This window comes from Nannospalax galili, unplaced genomic scaffold (genome assembly GCF_000622305.1).
Source record: "Nannospalax galili isolate Female #2095 unplaced genomic scaffold, S.galili_v1.0 scaffold417, whole genome shotgun sequence".
Lineage (NCBI taxonomy): Eukaryota > Metazoa > Chordata > Mammalia > Rodentia > Spalacidae > Nannospalax > Nannospalax galili.
The window spans coordinates 142,271-157,494 of NW_008340785.1; the positions used below are offsets into that span (position 1 = coordinate 142,271).

At 37.2% G+C, this 15,224-nt stretch overlaps 1 protein-coding gene across 1 annotated transcript in view; it reads left to right on the forward strand.

The window, feature by feature from the left end:
• Tbc1d32 (TBC1 domain family member 32) overlaps positions 1-15,224 on the forward strand; it is a gene marked incomplete at its 5' end in the record, with an annotated part of 270,497 nt that overhangs the window by 139,546 nt on the left and 115,727 nt on the right. The window contains 3 exons of the mRNA XM_008835797.3: positions 2,785-2,907; positions 4,166-4,274; positions 5,240-5,333. Of these exons, the coding sequence (XP_008834019.3) occupies positions 2,785-2,907; positions 4,166-4,274; positions 5,240-5,333 (326 nt within the window). The remainder of the gene's footprint in view (positions 1-2,784; positions 2,908-4,165; positions 4,275-5,239; positions 5,334-15,224) is intronic.

Here is a 15,224-nt window from a genome sequence, read left to right on the forward strand (position 1 = left end):
TCATTAGGCAGTTAGGGTAAAAAGACCCCAAAGAAAAGTAGCTAGTTTCTTGGCTAAAAGTCAAAATGTCTTTAGGCCTCTTAGCAACACACTCTGTTCCAAAGGCCAAAAATGTCAAAAGTGTTTGGGAGTTTGTATCTAATCCTTAAAAGATTTTAGGGTCACCTCTTCAGAAGGGGGAATGTTGGAGGGGAGGGAGTGGGCATGGATTTGATCAAAACATCTTATATGCATGTATGAAAGTCAAATTAAAATTTAAAAAAAAAGAGAAGTGGGCACCCCTCATTTACTGCAGCACTGGAAAGTCTATACTTAAATATAGATCCTGTGACTTCCCGACAGCTGCAGAAAATGGCTAACCAGGATTTTTTATTACCATTGTCTGGCCTTGAGCATGTTTTGTGATTAAAACTTTCTACATTATACTCTTTCTTTCCTTTATGGTTTTGGATTTTTTCTAAGATGAGAAGGGAATGCCAGTTAACAACAGCCTCTTTAAACTGGAAGCCTATTGCATGTAAACAAGAGCTACAAAACATCTCTTTACTTTTTGTAAGCTAGGCGGAACATTTCTCTGAATTGTTTCTAGAAATTTGCCTTTGCTTTTATATTCATTTAGTTATTATAACCAGGTTCTAGGGCCCATGATCTCCCTAGCTGTAAGATTATGACTGGGTTTAAAGTACAAGCATGCATTCCCTTCTGTGGAGCAGGTCTTAGATCCAATCAGGAAGCAGTTGGCTGCCCCTGGAACTGTCATGAAACTAGTGCACCTGGGGATACATCTTGACAGACAAGTCACTATTAGCACACAGGGTCCAAAGCAGGGTTAGATTGTTGATGATTTTTTCTCCCAATAGCTTGTACAGTAATTCCAGCATTATGAACCCTAGTCATCAAGGAGGAAACTTCCAGCTAGTTCCAGCTTGATTTTTGTAATATTTCTGAAGTTTGTGTTGTCCTCAGAAAGAGGGTCTTGCTATCTAGTTCTGGTGGGCAACCAAGAGCTTTAGCAATAGCCTATATTGTTTGGGGGGGGGTCTTTGGGGACTCCCTGGTCAACAACTCCTAGGGTGGTGTTCCTTACCTGGCACTAGGGATTTGGTTAAAGACCTGTTACTTCTTGGAGCAGCACTAATCACCCATGGGTGAATAAAAATATTTTTTGAGACCGTGTCTTAATAAGTTGCCCTCTGGCTAGAACTTGTGATGTTTCTGCCTCAGTCTCTCAAGTAGTATCTTATTCTTCAAATTCTATGTTTAACTCTTTTCCTAATCCTTATATTTTCTGTAAACTGATAACAAGATATCTAGTTGTAATTAAATTTGGGTTCAAATTCCTAGGCAAAAATACCACATATGATTTCTGCTTGTCTCTTAATAATGTTACTGTAATGGGACTGGAGAGATGGCTCAGTGGTTAAGAACCTGTACTACTCTGCAGAGGACCCAATGTCAGGTCCCAGCACCTGTATCAGGTGTCACACAACTGCCTGTAATCCTGGCTCTGGGGGATTTGACTACCCTTCACCCTTCAGGTATCAGACCTCCGAGATACCTGCACTCATATGCACATACCACACACACAGATAAGCACATATACATTTAATTCAAAACACAATCTTTTAAAACAATGTTACCACAAATCAATGGTTTAGTGTTCTCAGCTTGACATGACAATTATAAATTTTGACTTTGCTGCTGAAGAAATGGCTCAATAGTTATTAATGGTTATTCTGAATGCATGAGGATCTGACCACCTGAGTTTGAACCCCAAGCACTTATGTGAAAAGCTGAGAGTGGCTATGCATGCCTGTAATCTTGCATTGCAGGGGCAGCTTGATGGCCAGACAGCCTAGTGGATGATAAGCTTCTGCATCAGTGAGAGACCCTGTCTCCAGGCAGTAAGGTGGAGGGCAACCATGAAAGATCCCTGATGTCTTGCTTTGACCTCAACATGCATGTGTATGGGCACACACAGCTGTACAATCATGCATGCACCGTACACACATACATGCATGCACACACAAAACACAGATATAAAATTTCTTTCAAATTACCATTTTGACAGTGCCATTTTATTTACTGAACATGTGTTAGATTAGTAGCAAAATTAGATTCAATCATTCTTTTGTAGCTAATTGAAAGAAAATTTATGTTAATTTGTAGTTGTAATGGATTTGTTACTGTCCTCTGATGAATTTTTAAGTTCAGTAACATGAGCAGAATGAACTATTTTTGTTGTTATTGCTATTGTTTTTGTTTTTGTTGACAACACTGTGTCCCAACTGGCCTTGATCTCATGACACTTTTCCTGCCTCATCCTCCTGAGTGCTAGGATTACATGTGTGAGCCATTAAGCTTGGCTAAAAAGAATGTTCTTGTATTCATATAGTTGTAGATAAAGTTATAATCTAGATTAGAAATAATTCATTGGCCTTTGAAAAATAATTTCAAGAAGAACATGTTCTGAAGTGGAGAACTTGTACTTCTAAATAATTTGAAAGCCCAGTGTGATAGCTCATGCCTACAATTCCAGCACTTACAAGGCTGAAGCAAGAAGATTTCTGCAAGTTTGAGACCAAACTGAACTACATAGTAAGTTCAAGGCCAACTTGGGCTACAGAGTGAACTATCTGAAAACAAAAAACTTGAAATAATTGCATAATCATTCTTGTAAGATCTGTGTCTCCACGTATAGATACTACTTTAAAATCTCAAGAATGTGTCCACTCTGCATTCTACTTCCTACTTCACATGAGTTTCATTTTTCTCTCTTTATAGGTTATTAAGTGTGATATGCTGTGATCTGGATGCTCTTCTCTTCCTGGAGGCTCAGTATCAAGTATCCAACATTTTACTGCATGCTCAAGAAGAAAATACCTTTGAACCTTTTGAGAGCCACAGGTTAAAAATAAAAAAAGAAGGAGCACATTAGAGCACAGTGCTATCAGCAGTTTCCTGTAGAAAGAATTTGAGATATTTTCTATGTGGCTTATTTTTGTACTGTATGAATTACTATATTTAAATGACAGTAAAAAGGCATTTAAGCATGAATGCCACAGAAAGATTATGAGATATGTTTTTGCAGAGAGCTTGGGAGTACACTATTAGGACTTTCCTACTTGACATGTGCTGCTTTTGTCTTGGGCTTTTTCTTTTGCTTTAGTTTTCATTGTTATATCATTTTTAAATTCATATTGCTTGTGTAAAATGACCCTTTGAATGAACAGTTGATTTTGCGTTCGTCTTTGAGCCCCTCTTGCCCTAGTTTCATAATTATGTCAGCTCATAGCCAGAGTCTGATAATTTGCAAAGTGAGGTTTTTAGCATTTTTTCTACTAATAAATCACACTTGCCATTACTTCCTTTTGGCTGACATTTATAGAACGTGCATTCAACTGCCACCATTGCTTTGAATTATAGATATAATTCAGAACAGAGCAATGTGCCTCCTTCCTACTCAGGCCATGGAAAGTTAAAGGGCATTTTACTTGGTGGTGAGATTCGATGCAGAAGTCAAACATTAACAACTTCAGAGAATTCTCATAAGCAAATTGTGGATTGTAAACTTAAGGCACCAAGTCTAGAACATAGGAGAGCCTTTTCTAAAGATACAATTAGGTTACTTTAGAAGTAATGTGTGCCCTAATTCCATTTCCATAAGTACAGCATCATTCATCAAGGAAATATTCTTTTATTAATCTCACTAATCTCATGGCAATTGTATGTCCATCAGCTCTTTCCTCTTTATCAAAATAAGTGATGATATAAAACATGAATGTGGCCCTTTGTTTTTTTAATTTTAAGTTTTAACATTTTATATGTATGAGCGTATTGCCCGCATGTATTTAAGCGCACTTGTGTTGTGCAATGCCAGCAGAGGTCAGAAGAGGGCATTAGATCCCTTGGAACTGGAGTTTTGCATAGTTGTCAGCCACCATGTGGGTGCTGGGAACTGAACCTGAGTCCTCTGCAAGAGCAGCCAGTGCTCTTAGTTGCTGAGCCATCTCTGCAGATCCAACATGGTCCTTTGTATTTTCAGTGATATGTTGTTGATGAACAATGTATTTTCCAGATTTCTTTGAAATCTAGTGACATGATTTCAAAAATCAAATTGTATTCTGTTATAGACACAGCAAAACTGATATATTTTCTCCTTCAGGGACTTCATAATTGATGGTTTATCAGTAGAGAGAAATCATGTTCTTGTAAGAATCAATCTCATTGGTGGGCCCTTGGAGCGGATTTTGCCTCCAAGAATGCTTGAAAAAGTGAGTACAGTATTTTGGCCTATTTTAAAGCAAGGTACCCAACTGAAGTGGCACTGAACAACATCCCCCGGGTCTCTGCATCCCAGTGTTGAATCTGACAAATCTTAGAAGACAAGTGAACAAATTCAAAATAAAATAGGAGTGCTGTCTAATGAAAGCCATTGTGTTAGATGACTAGGTTATTATTTCATTAAAAAGTTGCCATTCTCCTGTGTGTCCTTGAATATTAGAATTTTGAAGTCTTCACTGTCATGTTACTTACTGTTATTGTTGGGTGATTATACATTTTTGTTTTTTTGATAATGTGGCATATCTCTCCTTCAATGTGCACATTATGGGTTTCTTATGCAAGTGTTTATTGTTATTGTTGTTTGTGTTGTTAAGAACATTCTTTGACTGTCACGTGGAAGAGATGTGCCAGCAGAAGATAGTTTTGTTGGGGGAGAAAGAAAATATAAGTGTTTTTTTTTATTTTTTTTAAGATTGTATTTTTCCTTTTAGGAAAATAATATTAAAACAGTCATCATTTTTAGCAACAAAAATAAGTTTCTATATATCTATCTTTAGTTCATATTTAAAGTTTCTGTTGTATTTCATTCATTGGCTTTAGAATAATGAGTTGTAGTATTAAATAACTTTTGGTTAATTGTGCAAAAGGTAGAATTTATGAAAAAAAAACAGTTTAATGAATGACACACCAGAAAACTTTAAAATTCAGTATTTGAGCCCACCTGATAACATTATCTGTGCTATTGATGTTTTTAGGGGGATGACCCATATCTGTGGCCAATGTTCTCATCATATCCATTACCCCATTGCTATCTGTTGGACATGCCACGAAAGGCTTACATAAAACAAGGTATGATAGTTGCTACCAAATGTTTAATGAATGACACACCAGAAAACTTTAAAATTCAGTATTTGAGCCCACCTGATAACATTATCTGTGCTATTGATGTTTTTAGGGGGATGACCCATATCCTTGGCCAATGTTCTCATCATATCCATTACCCCATTGCTATCTGTTGGACATGCCACGAAAGGCTTACATAAAACAAGGTATGATAGTTGCTACCAAATGCTACTATTTTTGGTGTTTTTTAATAATTTGAGAAAAAAGACACTCTAAGGAAGATGAATATTGGTTTCTGTTCATCATATATGCAGGAATGCATTGCTGTCCATTTCTTCATAGTTTAAATTTTTTCTCATGTATCTTGCTTAATTAGTATTTATATGAGACAAAAATGTATTACTTGCAGCAAAAGTATAACAGATCTGTTCAATAGCAGTAGGTATTTGGTTCAGAAAATGAATTACTGGTTTCTGATCTGTTAAATTCTGTGTATGAGGAATTTTAATCATTCAACAGAGGCCTTTTTTTGTTAATTTCTGTGTGCTCATACAAATCCTATATACTTAATATTTCAATTATAATGAGAAGTATTTTTCCCACTTCCATGGGAATCAAAAATATTCAAGTACTTGAAAATATGTAGCTGTGCAGTATAATATGGGTTAAATAAACAAATTGTGGCCTGCTGGAATAGTATATAATTTGAATAACTTGCCAAAGAAAGTCAGGTATAAAAGGAGACTCCTGGCCGGGCGTGGTGGTGCATGCCTTTAATCCCAGCCCTGGGGAGGCAGAGGCAGGCGGATCTCTGTGAGCTCAAGGCCAGCCTGGTCTACATAGTGAGTTCCAGGACAGCTGGAGCTACAGAGAGACCCTGTTTCAAAAACACCAAAAAACAATTTTTTTTTATTTTTGAGAATTTGAGTATATTTGCATTATTTCCATAAAAAGATACTCCTAGCTTTAACTGTATATTTTCTGGGTAATAGAGCAGCATTTTTTGAAGGAGATCCATCAGAAGGACTGAAAGAAACAAATTATATTCAAGGAACTGAGATTTAAATGTGTGCGATTTGGAAGGTTGGAGCAAGAGAGAGAGAAGCTAAGACATATGCACAGGTGCTAATTAGACATGATGCCATCACAACTCCATCTAGGGATTTAGACTTTATTCAAAGGGTCATGGCAACTCAGGAATTTATAGTCTAGGGAATTCCTAGATGAAAAATGAAGATTCATTAAGTAAATTTTTAAAATTTTAATTTATTTTTATTTTTTGTGTTTGCCTACATATGTTTGTGCCCCATGTGTGTTCAAATATTTGATCCTATGGGGGACAATTCTCATTTAAAAAACCACTTTCAATTCCCTGGCCTCCATAGGCACATGACCATTTAACACAAAATATATTTTGTCCAACTTTAAAATTTTCCATAGTCTTTCACAGTTTCAATTCTGTTCAGAAGTCCAAAGTTTCCTTTGAGACTCAAGGCTCATCTTCTAACTGTAAGATCCTATAAAATAAAAAGCAAATCACAAACTTCCAAAATACAATGGCCCAAAAGATACATTCCCATTCCAAAAGGGAGGGATGGGGACATAGCAAGTACTGGACTGAAAACGTGCAGGGAAAACACCACATGCTGTAGCTCTATGTCTTGTGTTTTAGATGACTCTGCTTTTCCCGCTTTGCTACATTCAATGCACATCATTCCTTGGGTAGGTTCCACTCCTCATATGCAGCTCCGCTGACCGCTGTCTGGTACATCATGCTTGGTCTCAGTGGCTCTGAAACCATAGATAAAGAATCCACAAGCCCCCCCCACTCCTGCATGTTGGATGCTTCTGAAGCTCCACATAGCTGGTACTTCCAAGTTCAGCTGCCAACATGGAATGGATCCTGCCTCCTTTGACCACAGTTGTAGAAACTTTTGTTATGTTGTTGTTTTCTAGGACTCCATAGGCCTTTTCCTTTCACAAGCAGGAAGCTTAGCTGGCTGGAATCTTGCCCTGAGAGCAACTTTCCCGTTTTCCAGTGTGGATCAGGAAGCCTCTCTTTAAAGGCATTAATCTCTTCAACAATTACAATCTCTCTTATAGCACTTCCCTTGGCTGCAGCATTAAGGCCCCCTAGTACTTTTTTTCTCTCTAAACTCTACATTTGTATTTCTTTCTGCCCTACTTGCTCTTTTTCATTATAGATTTTTATAAGAAATATCCATGATAGCCATGCCATAGATTCAATATTATGCTATCTTGAAATTTCTTGGGCCCAAGAAATTGGACCATTACTTTTTAACTTAGCATCAGGCAAGTACTTAGGACAGGGGCAGAAATAACCACATGAAGGCCTCTAGCCCAGTTTCTAACATTGTTCCTCTCTGAAACCTCTTGAGCCATGTCTCTATAATCCACAATACTCCCAGCACTGCTGTCTTGCAGGCTCCTACTAAATGGCCTATTAAGTTCTGCTTACCAAATTTAACTGGTTTTCTAGACCAAAGTTCTAAGGTTGTTGACATAGTTCCCATAAACCAACATGGTCAGGTTCCTCACAGCAACAGTCTACTCTCTGGTGCCAACTTCTTTATTACCTCCTTTTCTATTGCTGTGCTAAACACCATGACCAAAAGCAACATAAAAAAAAAAAAGTTTATCTTGGCTTAAAATTCCAGAAGGGCAATCTGTAGTGATGGGAAGCATGGCAATAAGTGGCAGACATGCCTGTGGGAGCAGGAAGCTCACTTCTTCTGTTGCAAACACAAAGCAGAGAAAGCAGACTGGAAGTGGAGTAAGGCTCTGAACTCTCAAAACCCACCCCAGCTACATACTTCTTCCACAAGGCTATACTTACTGAAGAGTCCATGACCTCCCCAAACAGTGCTACCCACTGGGATCAAAGTGTTCAAATGCTTGAGCCTTGGGGGATATCTCTCATTCAAAACACCGCAGTCATATAAGCTATTGCCATATGTTGGCTGTGGGAAATACTGCTGCAGTAGAAATGGATGTGCAAGTAACTCTGACATGTATGCTTCAGGCATATACACAGGAATACGCTAGCTGATTCATATGGTAGTTCAGCTTTTATATTTTGAGGAACCTCCATATTGATTTCCACAGTGGCTGAATTTTCTTCCACCCTATTCCAATCCTGGCCAGCATTTGTCATCCTGTTTTCCTACCGATAACCATTTATTCTGACTAGGATAACCTGGAATGTCAGTATAGTTATTTTTTGTTTTGTTTTTAAAAATTTCATTATTTTATGTGTATATCACTTGCATATGTGTAAGTGCGCCCATGTAATGCAGTGCCCACAGAGGTCAGAAGATGGCATCAGATCCCTTGGAACTGGAGTTATAGACAGTTGTTAGCCATTTTGTGGGTTCTGGGAACTGAACCGGGGTCTTCTGCAAGAACAGCCAATGCTCTTAACTGCTGAGCCATCTCTTTAGCCCCTTGCTTTTTGTTCTTGTTTTGTGAGACAAGGCCTCACACTATAGCCCAGTATGGCCTTGAACTCACTAGTCACCCAGGCCAACTCTAAATTGGGGGCAGTCTTCCTACCCTAAATTTGAGTGTTGGAATTACAGGTATGCTCTATCAAGCCCGAATTTCTTAATGTAACTTCAGTTTGATTTTCATGATGACACTGCCCCACTTTCGATCTTACTGTCTAGCTTTGTATTATTTACAAAGCGTTGAACTAATCTTTTCTTCCTCTGCCTACAGCCCCCATACTTATCTGTGTTACTTCTAACTGGACCTCTACTGTTTAGACACACCAGAATGTAGTTATTTAATATCACTTCTCACTTAAACAGACCACTATTCCTCTTTTTATTTTTCTTGAACTTTCCCCAGTTATGCCTCCTTGATCATAAACTTCTATATTGTTTTCTCTAATTTTTTGATGAGGTGGGTTTTGCCACTGCAAGTTTTTTTTTTAATGTCAGGGTTTAAAAAGTTATTTTTCTTTTATATGTATAAGTGTTTTGACTGCATTTCTATATGTGTGCTTCCAGTTCTTCAAGCAATAAACCTAAAGGTTATTTTCCCTTTTTTATTACCCACAAGTAATCTCTCAGCAAATCTTCTCAACTCTACAGACCTAAAATAAAAACACTTTTACACATCTGGTATCCCTCATCTCACGGACTGTAGAGTCCTGCTGTCTTCCAAGTGTCCCCACACAGCAGCATCATTTGCCTGGACCATGTTACTTCTCTACTGAAATCTTGCAGTGGTTTTTCTGTAGCATGGAAGGCCCAATACTTCTATGATACTCTTCCTGTGCAGCCTTTGTTCTAGGAAATATGGCACAACTTGCAGAGCTGTTTTTCATTTTCCCACTAAATAAGAACTTGCATTGCCTTTCCATTTGTCAAAAAACATCCCAAACCCCACAAGTGTTTGAACCAGACATTTGGAGCTAAACAGAGGTCCCATGTACCCCCATCCTGAGCAGAGTAACTCTGGCTTTGCTGGGATCTTTATTTAGAGTCACCTAAGTAGGTGCAGAGAAGAAGGTATTTCTAGAAGAGATTTAACAAAGTTGTATTCAATCTGTAATTCTTGCCTCATTCTGACATTCTTAGTGTCTGTGCCACTGGGAGAATAACAGAAAATGGTGCAGAAAGTCAGCGTCATGTCTAGCTTTCCCTCAGACCTGAGGGCAGCAATCCTAGCACTGTGAATTTAATAAGGAAAATATAACCCAGTTCACGTTCTGCCAGGAGGAAGGCTAAGTCAGAACTAGTGTGGCTGAAACAGTTAAATAAATTGGACAGCTAACATGCAGCTTAAAAATATTGTGCTTAAGCTAGCAATACTTTAAGACATGAAAGTTATTTTAATAGTAAGAGTCATAGATTTTGTGCTGTGCTTTTTGAGTCATTAGTAATGACTCACTGATTTTGACAGGTATGTTAGTCATCATTTGCACACAAAATTTTGCGATATTGTTTTGTTGTTGTGGAAAAAATTCACTTCAGTTAAGTGCACATGGTGATATGAGCCTTGTTCATCGCCTAGCTTCTAGATTTATCCTCCCTGCTACAGTTAGCATCTCCTCATCTGTTAAATTATCTCTGGTTAGCTCCTTGGCATCAGTGTTAGCTGTGGGATGATTCATCTTCATCTATAAATAAGAGTCTAAAGACATCATCTCATGCAACTATTTTCCTTTGTGAACATTTTCAATGTCACCTTATTAAAATGTAAGTGGCCCTTTTCAAAAGCTATCGATTAATGTTTTCCTTGTGTATATATACACATTATACATTTATGTACACATTTGTATATGAACACAGAGTTTTAAATGTGTGTCTTATTGCATGTGGTAGAAATAATTTCTACTTGGAGTATAATTTCTCTGTCTTCGGAAAGTGTAGATAAGCAGGCTAAACTGCTCTAGTATAATTTATATCGTTCCCTTTGCAGAAGACAAAACAGCAGCGAGGAGACAGGCCAGAGGAGGAGCTTTGTGACGTCACAAAGCAAGCCAGGTAGTGTACTAGGAGCTGTCAGAGGGAACTACTGGAGATTGGTTCCTATCACCTTCATGTTTGGAGCAGGATGGTGTTCTGACTTGTTTATTTTCATTTTTCTGAGTTGCTGTTAGATTTCCCCCAGGAGTTGTTATGAACCATTGACCAGTGTTCTCGACTATATTCTGTTTTGGTATGCCTAAGATGAAGACTTTTTTCTCTTAGGAGATGGTGAAATGACTTTTTATACTGAAATTGAAAAGTGGTCTAGGAAGTGAGTAGCATACTCCATACACTGAAGGCATTAGAGAGAAATATCCCAGAAAGATAAGAAGTTTGCTCTTCTTCTCTGTTTAGCATCCTATGCTTATATTATGTTTTTTAAACTGCTTTTATCCAGGCTAGGAAGAGAGCTCAGTGGGCAATGTGCTTGCTGCATAAGCACAAGGATCTGAATTGAGATCCCTAGCAACCACATTAAAAACTTGTTATAATGACATGTATCTGTAATCCCAGCACTGGGATGTGGGGAGGCTGAGACAGCTAGATTTTGTGGTCTCACTTGCCAGTCAGTCTACTGAAACAAGCTCCAGTTTCAGAAAGACTGTGTCTTAAAATATAAGGTATAGAAACAATTGTAGAAGACATCCTAAGTCAGCCTCTGACCTGCACACATATCCACGCAAGTGAGCGTACCTACACACACATGAGAACATACACAGATGCATGCACATATATTGCTTTATAAGGCTGACATAAGAAATCTCTACTATATGTGTATCTCATATATCTTAATGTTGTGGAATTTCTATTTACATTGAGAAACCATTTTAATGTGCATTTTTTTCAGTGGGTGCTGGCATCCTCAGAAGAGTTGTTTTCAATGTCATTTCCTTGTATGTTTCTAGTGCATTAGCAATGCCAGTAGAGTAGATTGTGGTTGCCATTCACAATCTTAGAAATGCATATGTGCCATTTTTTGAAAGCTACAAATATATAGTAACTTCTGATAGAAGAGAATGTTTGAATGTTCCTAGAGACTTCTCAGTAGCCACTCATCTCTGGTCTAATGACATCTTTTTTTTTCTGCAGTGTTTACTGTTCAACTCCACTTTACAGTTATGTCTTAATTAAAAAAAAAACAGCCTGACTCTTAACATCAATATTAAGGCTAAGAGTGGACCTGAACTTCGGAGAACTTGTTCCTTCAGCTTTCCTTTGGGACTGTGCTCTAGAACAAGGGCCCACTCATTTATTAAAACAGTATATGCAGCATGAAATGGGGAAGTAACAGTCAGACCCTTATCTGAGGTTTATGTCCCTTCTGATCCCTAGATCTCGACCAACACACACATGCAATCATAAGCAGATGTTACCAATTTCTCTCATTGTTTGCAATGAGATAAGTGCTGTTTGTAGTGCTTGACATGTAAACAGTTGCACATACATTTATATAATATTGGAAGTCGAGGACAGTCATGAGGGATTAAGGTCCTAAGCCCAGGTCACAAATGGACCATATGGCTCAGTGAGCTTGTCTACATTATAAACAAGCTTAAAATAAGATTAATTTTTTTTGGCTGAAAGGTTAAGTAACAGTCATTTGTCCAGAGTATGTCAGTACTGTGGAAGTCATTTCTACATCTTCCCTTTGATGGATTTATCTCAGATATTTTGTCACAGCATCAGGAGCTAAGTTATACGATAAGAAAATCTTTATTGAATGACTAGGGGACCCAATGTTGAAATCTTCTCCCTTTATTCTCCCATCATCAGGTCTGTCTTTCAGACTCTGTCACTGGACATTGGAAATTATTTACAGGCTAACCTGAGTGATCTTAGAAATTCTTCCTCTTACCTGCTCTAACCTCTGATCTGACTCATTGTCTACTGCATGCACAGCTTTACTGTTAGACGGCTTCTTGAGATAGACTTCTGTATTCATCTTTCATGAGTTAGTTACCTTTATTATAGTTATTTTATCATTTCCAAAGTGGCACTTTCATATTTAATGGCACGAAAAAGGTATGCATTATTGGCATTTCATCCCATTTTTTTTTTGCAATTGAAAGAAAAAGAACCCCAAATGCACGTCCTGTCATTCTATGATCACTTCAGAGTCAGCGTGTTAGAACGTCACTATAGTGTCGTACTGCTGCTTCCATCACATTTATACTTATCTCAGGGGAAATTGATTTTCTGCCTGCCAAAACATTCTCTTTCAGATACTTTATAAAAGAGTAAGTTCCTTAGTGGTAGTCATTCCCTTTAATGCAGTGTTCCAAATAACATTAAAATGCAGATAAATTCTTCAGACATATTTAGCTGTTTGCTTTTAGATGGTATTATTTCTATATGAAAAAACAGTTCAACTTATAGTTAGTAATTTGTAAAATACAAATTTATCCATCTGTAGTATCTCATAATTTTGCCTAGTATGATTTTTTTTCTTACTGTAAATTAAATGAGATAAATAGGGGGTATATAATACAAAATGTAAGCAAATTCTAGCAAAACTTGTCCAATTGTAAATTTTAAGGTCTGAATAAATTAATGTAAATATCTTGAACCATTAAGTTCTGTATATTGTTGCCTACAAGAACCATATTATATCCTTGGGTGAGCACCATGAATCTCACCACTGTAACTATATTATTTGCATAGATTTGGCACATTATAACAAAAGCATAAGAAAAATATAAATCCATTGACAGTGTTAATATATTGGGTATTAAAAAGGAAGTTTGTTCTATCTCTCCCACCCAAGTGCTATGATTTCTGACCCAGGCAACCATGCCCTGATTCTTAACATTTTTATTGACATAGGTTAATTCTGCATAATAATCGGTTTCATTGTGACTTTTTTATACATTAGTGTAGGAAAAGGCTTTTTGATTTGTCATATGTAAAGTTTATTTTTAACGTTTTAGAGTTTTAGAGTATTGTTGATGGAATAGCTAGGTATGATTGTATCGTATTTTGGTCAAAATGGAAATAAATATTAAAAACGATAAAATTTCTAGAGCTGAGGTAGAGCCACAAGAATAAGAGTGTAATATTTTTTTCTTTGGGATTAAAGAGTATTTGGTGAGTAAGTAATGGTGTTTCTAGGTTTTATGGATCTATTACAGGATGTCAGCATTTTCCAGCTAATGACCAATTCTGTATCTGATATGAAGATATGCTATTATTTTAACATTTTTGCATGAAAAGATGTTGAAATTCAGTCTGTGAAACCACAAGTACCTGTTTTTCTATCATTAGAACAATAGCCCCAATTTAACAAGATGGTTTTCATTAAAATACATTGATTGTATTTAACAAATCTTTATGTCTTACTACATTTAGCTCCCTTAGCTCCCTAGTGTTGTTTTGCCAGTGCTTTATACCTTGTAGAAACTAAATCCACGTCCATGTCCCTGATAAGTAACATCATTTCTTTACTTAGAAATGGATGGCAATCCACTGACCAATTCTAATAGTATAGATTTAATGTTAGAATATCTCCTATTGAATAGCTAGAAATGAACATTTTAAGGAGGGAAAGGAGAGATTGTAAGGCTTTGTTTTTGGTTGTCCTCTCTATCTTCTTCTTTTCCTCTCCTTTTCCTCCTCCTCTTTTCTGTTTAGTTCTTTTGTATTTTAAGACTGAGTCTTACTGTGTATCCCAGGCTGACTTCAAATTTGAGATCTTGCCTTGTTCTCCCTGGTGCTGGGGTCACAAGTGTGCACTCCCATGTCAACCTTTGCAGTAATAGTTCAATAGAGTAACAGAAATTACTCTAATAATCAATGTCTGGACTGATTTGTATCATGCTCATTCTGATGAATTATAGGAAATTTGTGATTATAACTCCGTACCCAAAGAACCAAAAATGAATCCCATAGGCATGGCTGTAAGTGCTCAGAAGCAATATGGTACTGAATAAAATGTTACGTGTGCAACACAATGATGGAAATTGTTTCAATTGTAAAAGCCTTTTGAAGTCTCTTACATGCAGCAAGTGAATACAGTTGGCAACGCTCTCTCATTTTCCTCAAATACATATCTCATCTTTCATGCCAACTAGCCATACTTTTGTTCTTTTTTCTTTATTTATTGCTTCTATTCTTGGAATTAGGATTTATTCCTTGCAGATAAAAGTAACTTTTGTTTGACATCAACCCATTAAGTAACTAGACTGTTAGGATAGTATGGCTGAGATCGTAATTTCTCCCAGGTGTAGTAAGTCTTTAGCTGCAGTTGTTAAAAAAGCTATCTTTTCACCCTATAGATAAGAGTTATGCAATTTTGGAGTATTTTAGATAGACCCACTGAAAGGATACCCCAGTTGCCTCATCCTGCATCCCTGTTCAGCATGAAAGAAGCCAGAGTGGTCTGTGTCCTGATTCCCTATCTGTAATTTGGGTAACCTCTTCAGAGAATGGTATGATAAGAATAGGAGGTAGGAATTTGCTAGGCAGTTAGGGTAAAAAGACCCCAAAGAAAAGTAGCCAGTTTCTTGGCTAAAAGTCAAAATCTCTTTGGGCCTCTTAGCAACATACTCTGTCCCAAAGGCCAAAATGTCAAAAGTATTTGGGAGCTTTTATCTAATCCCTAAA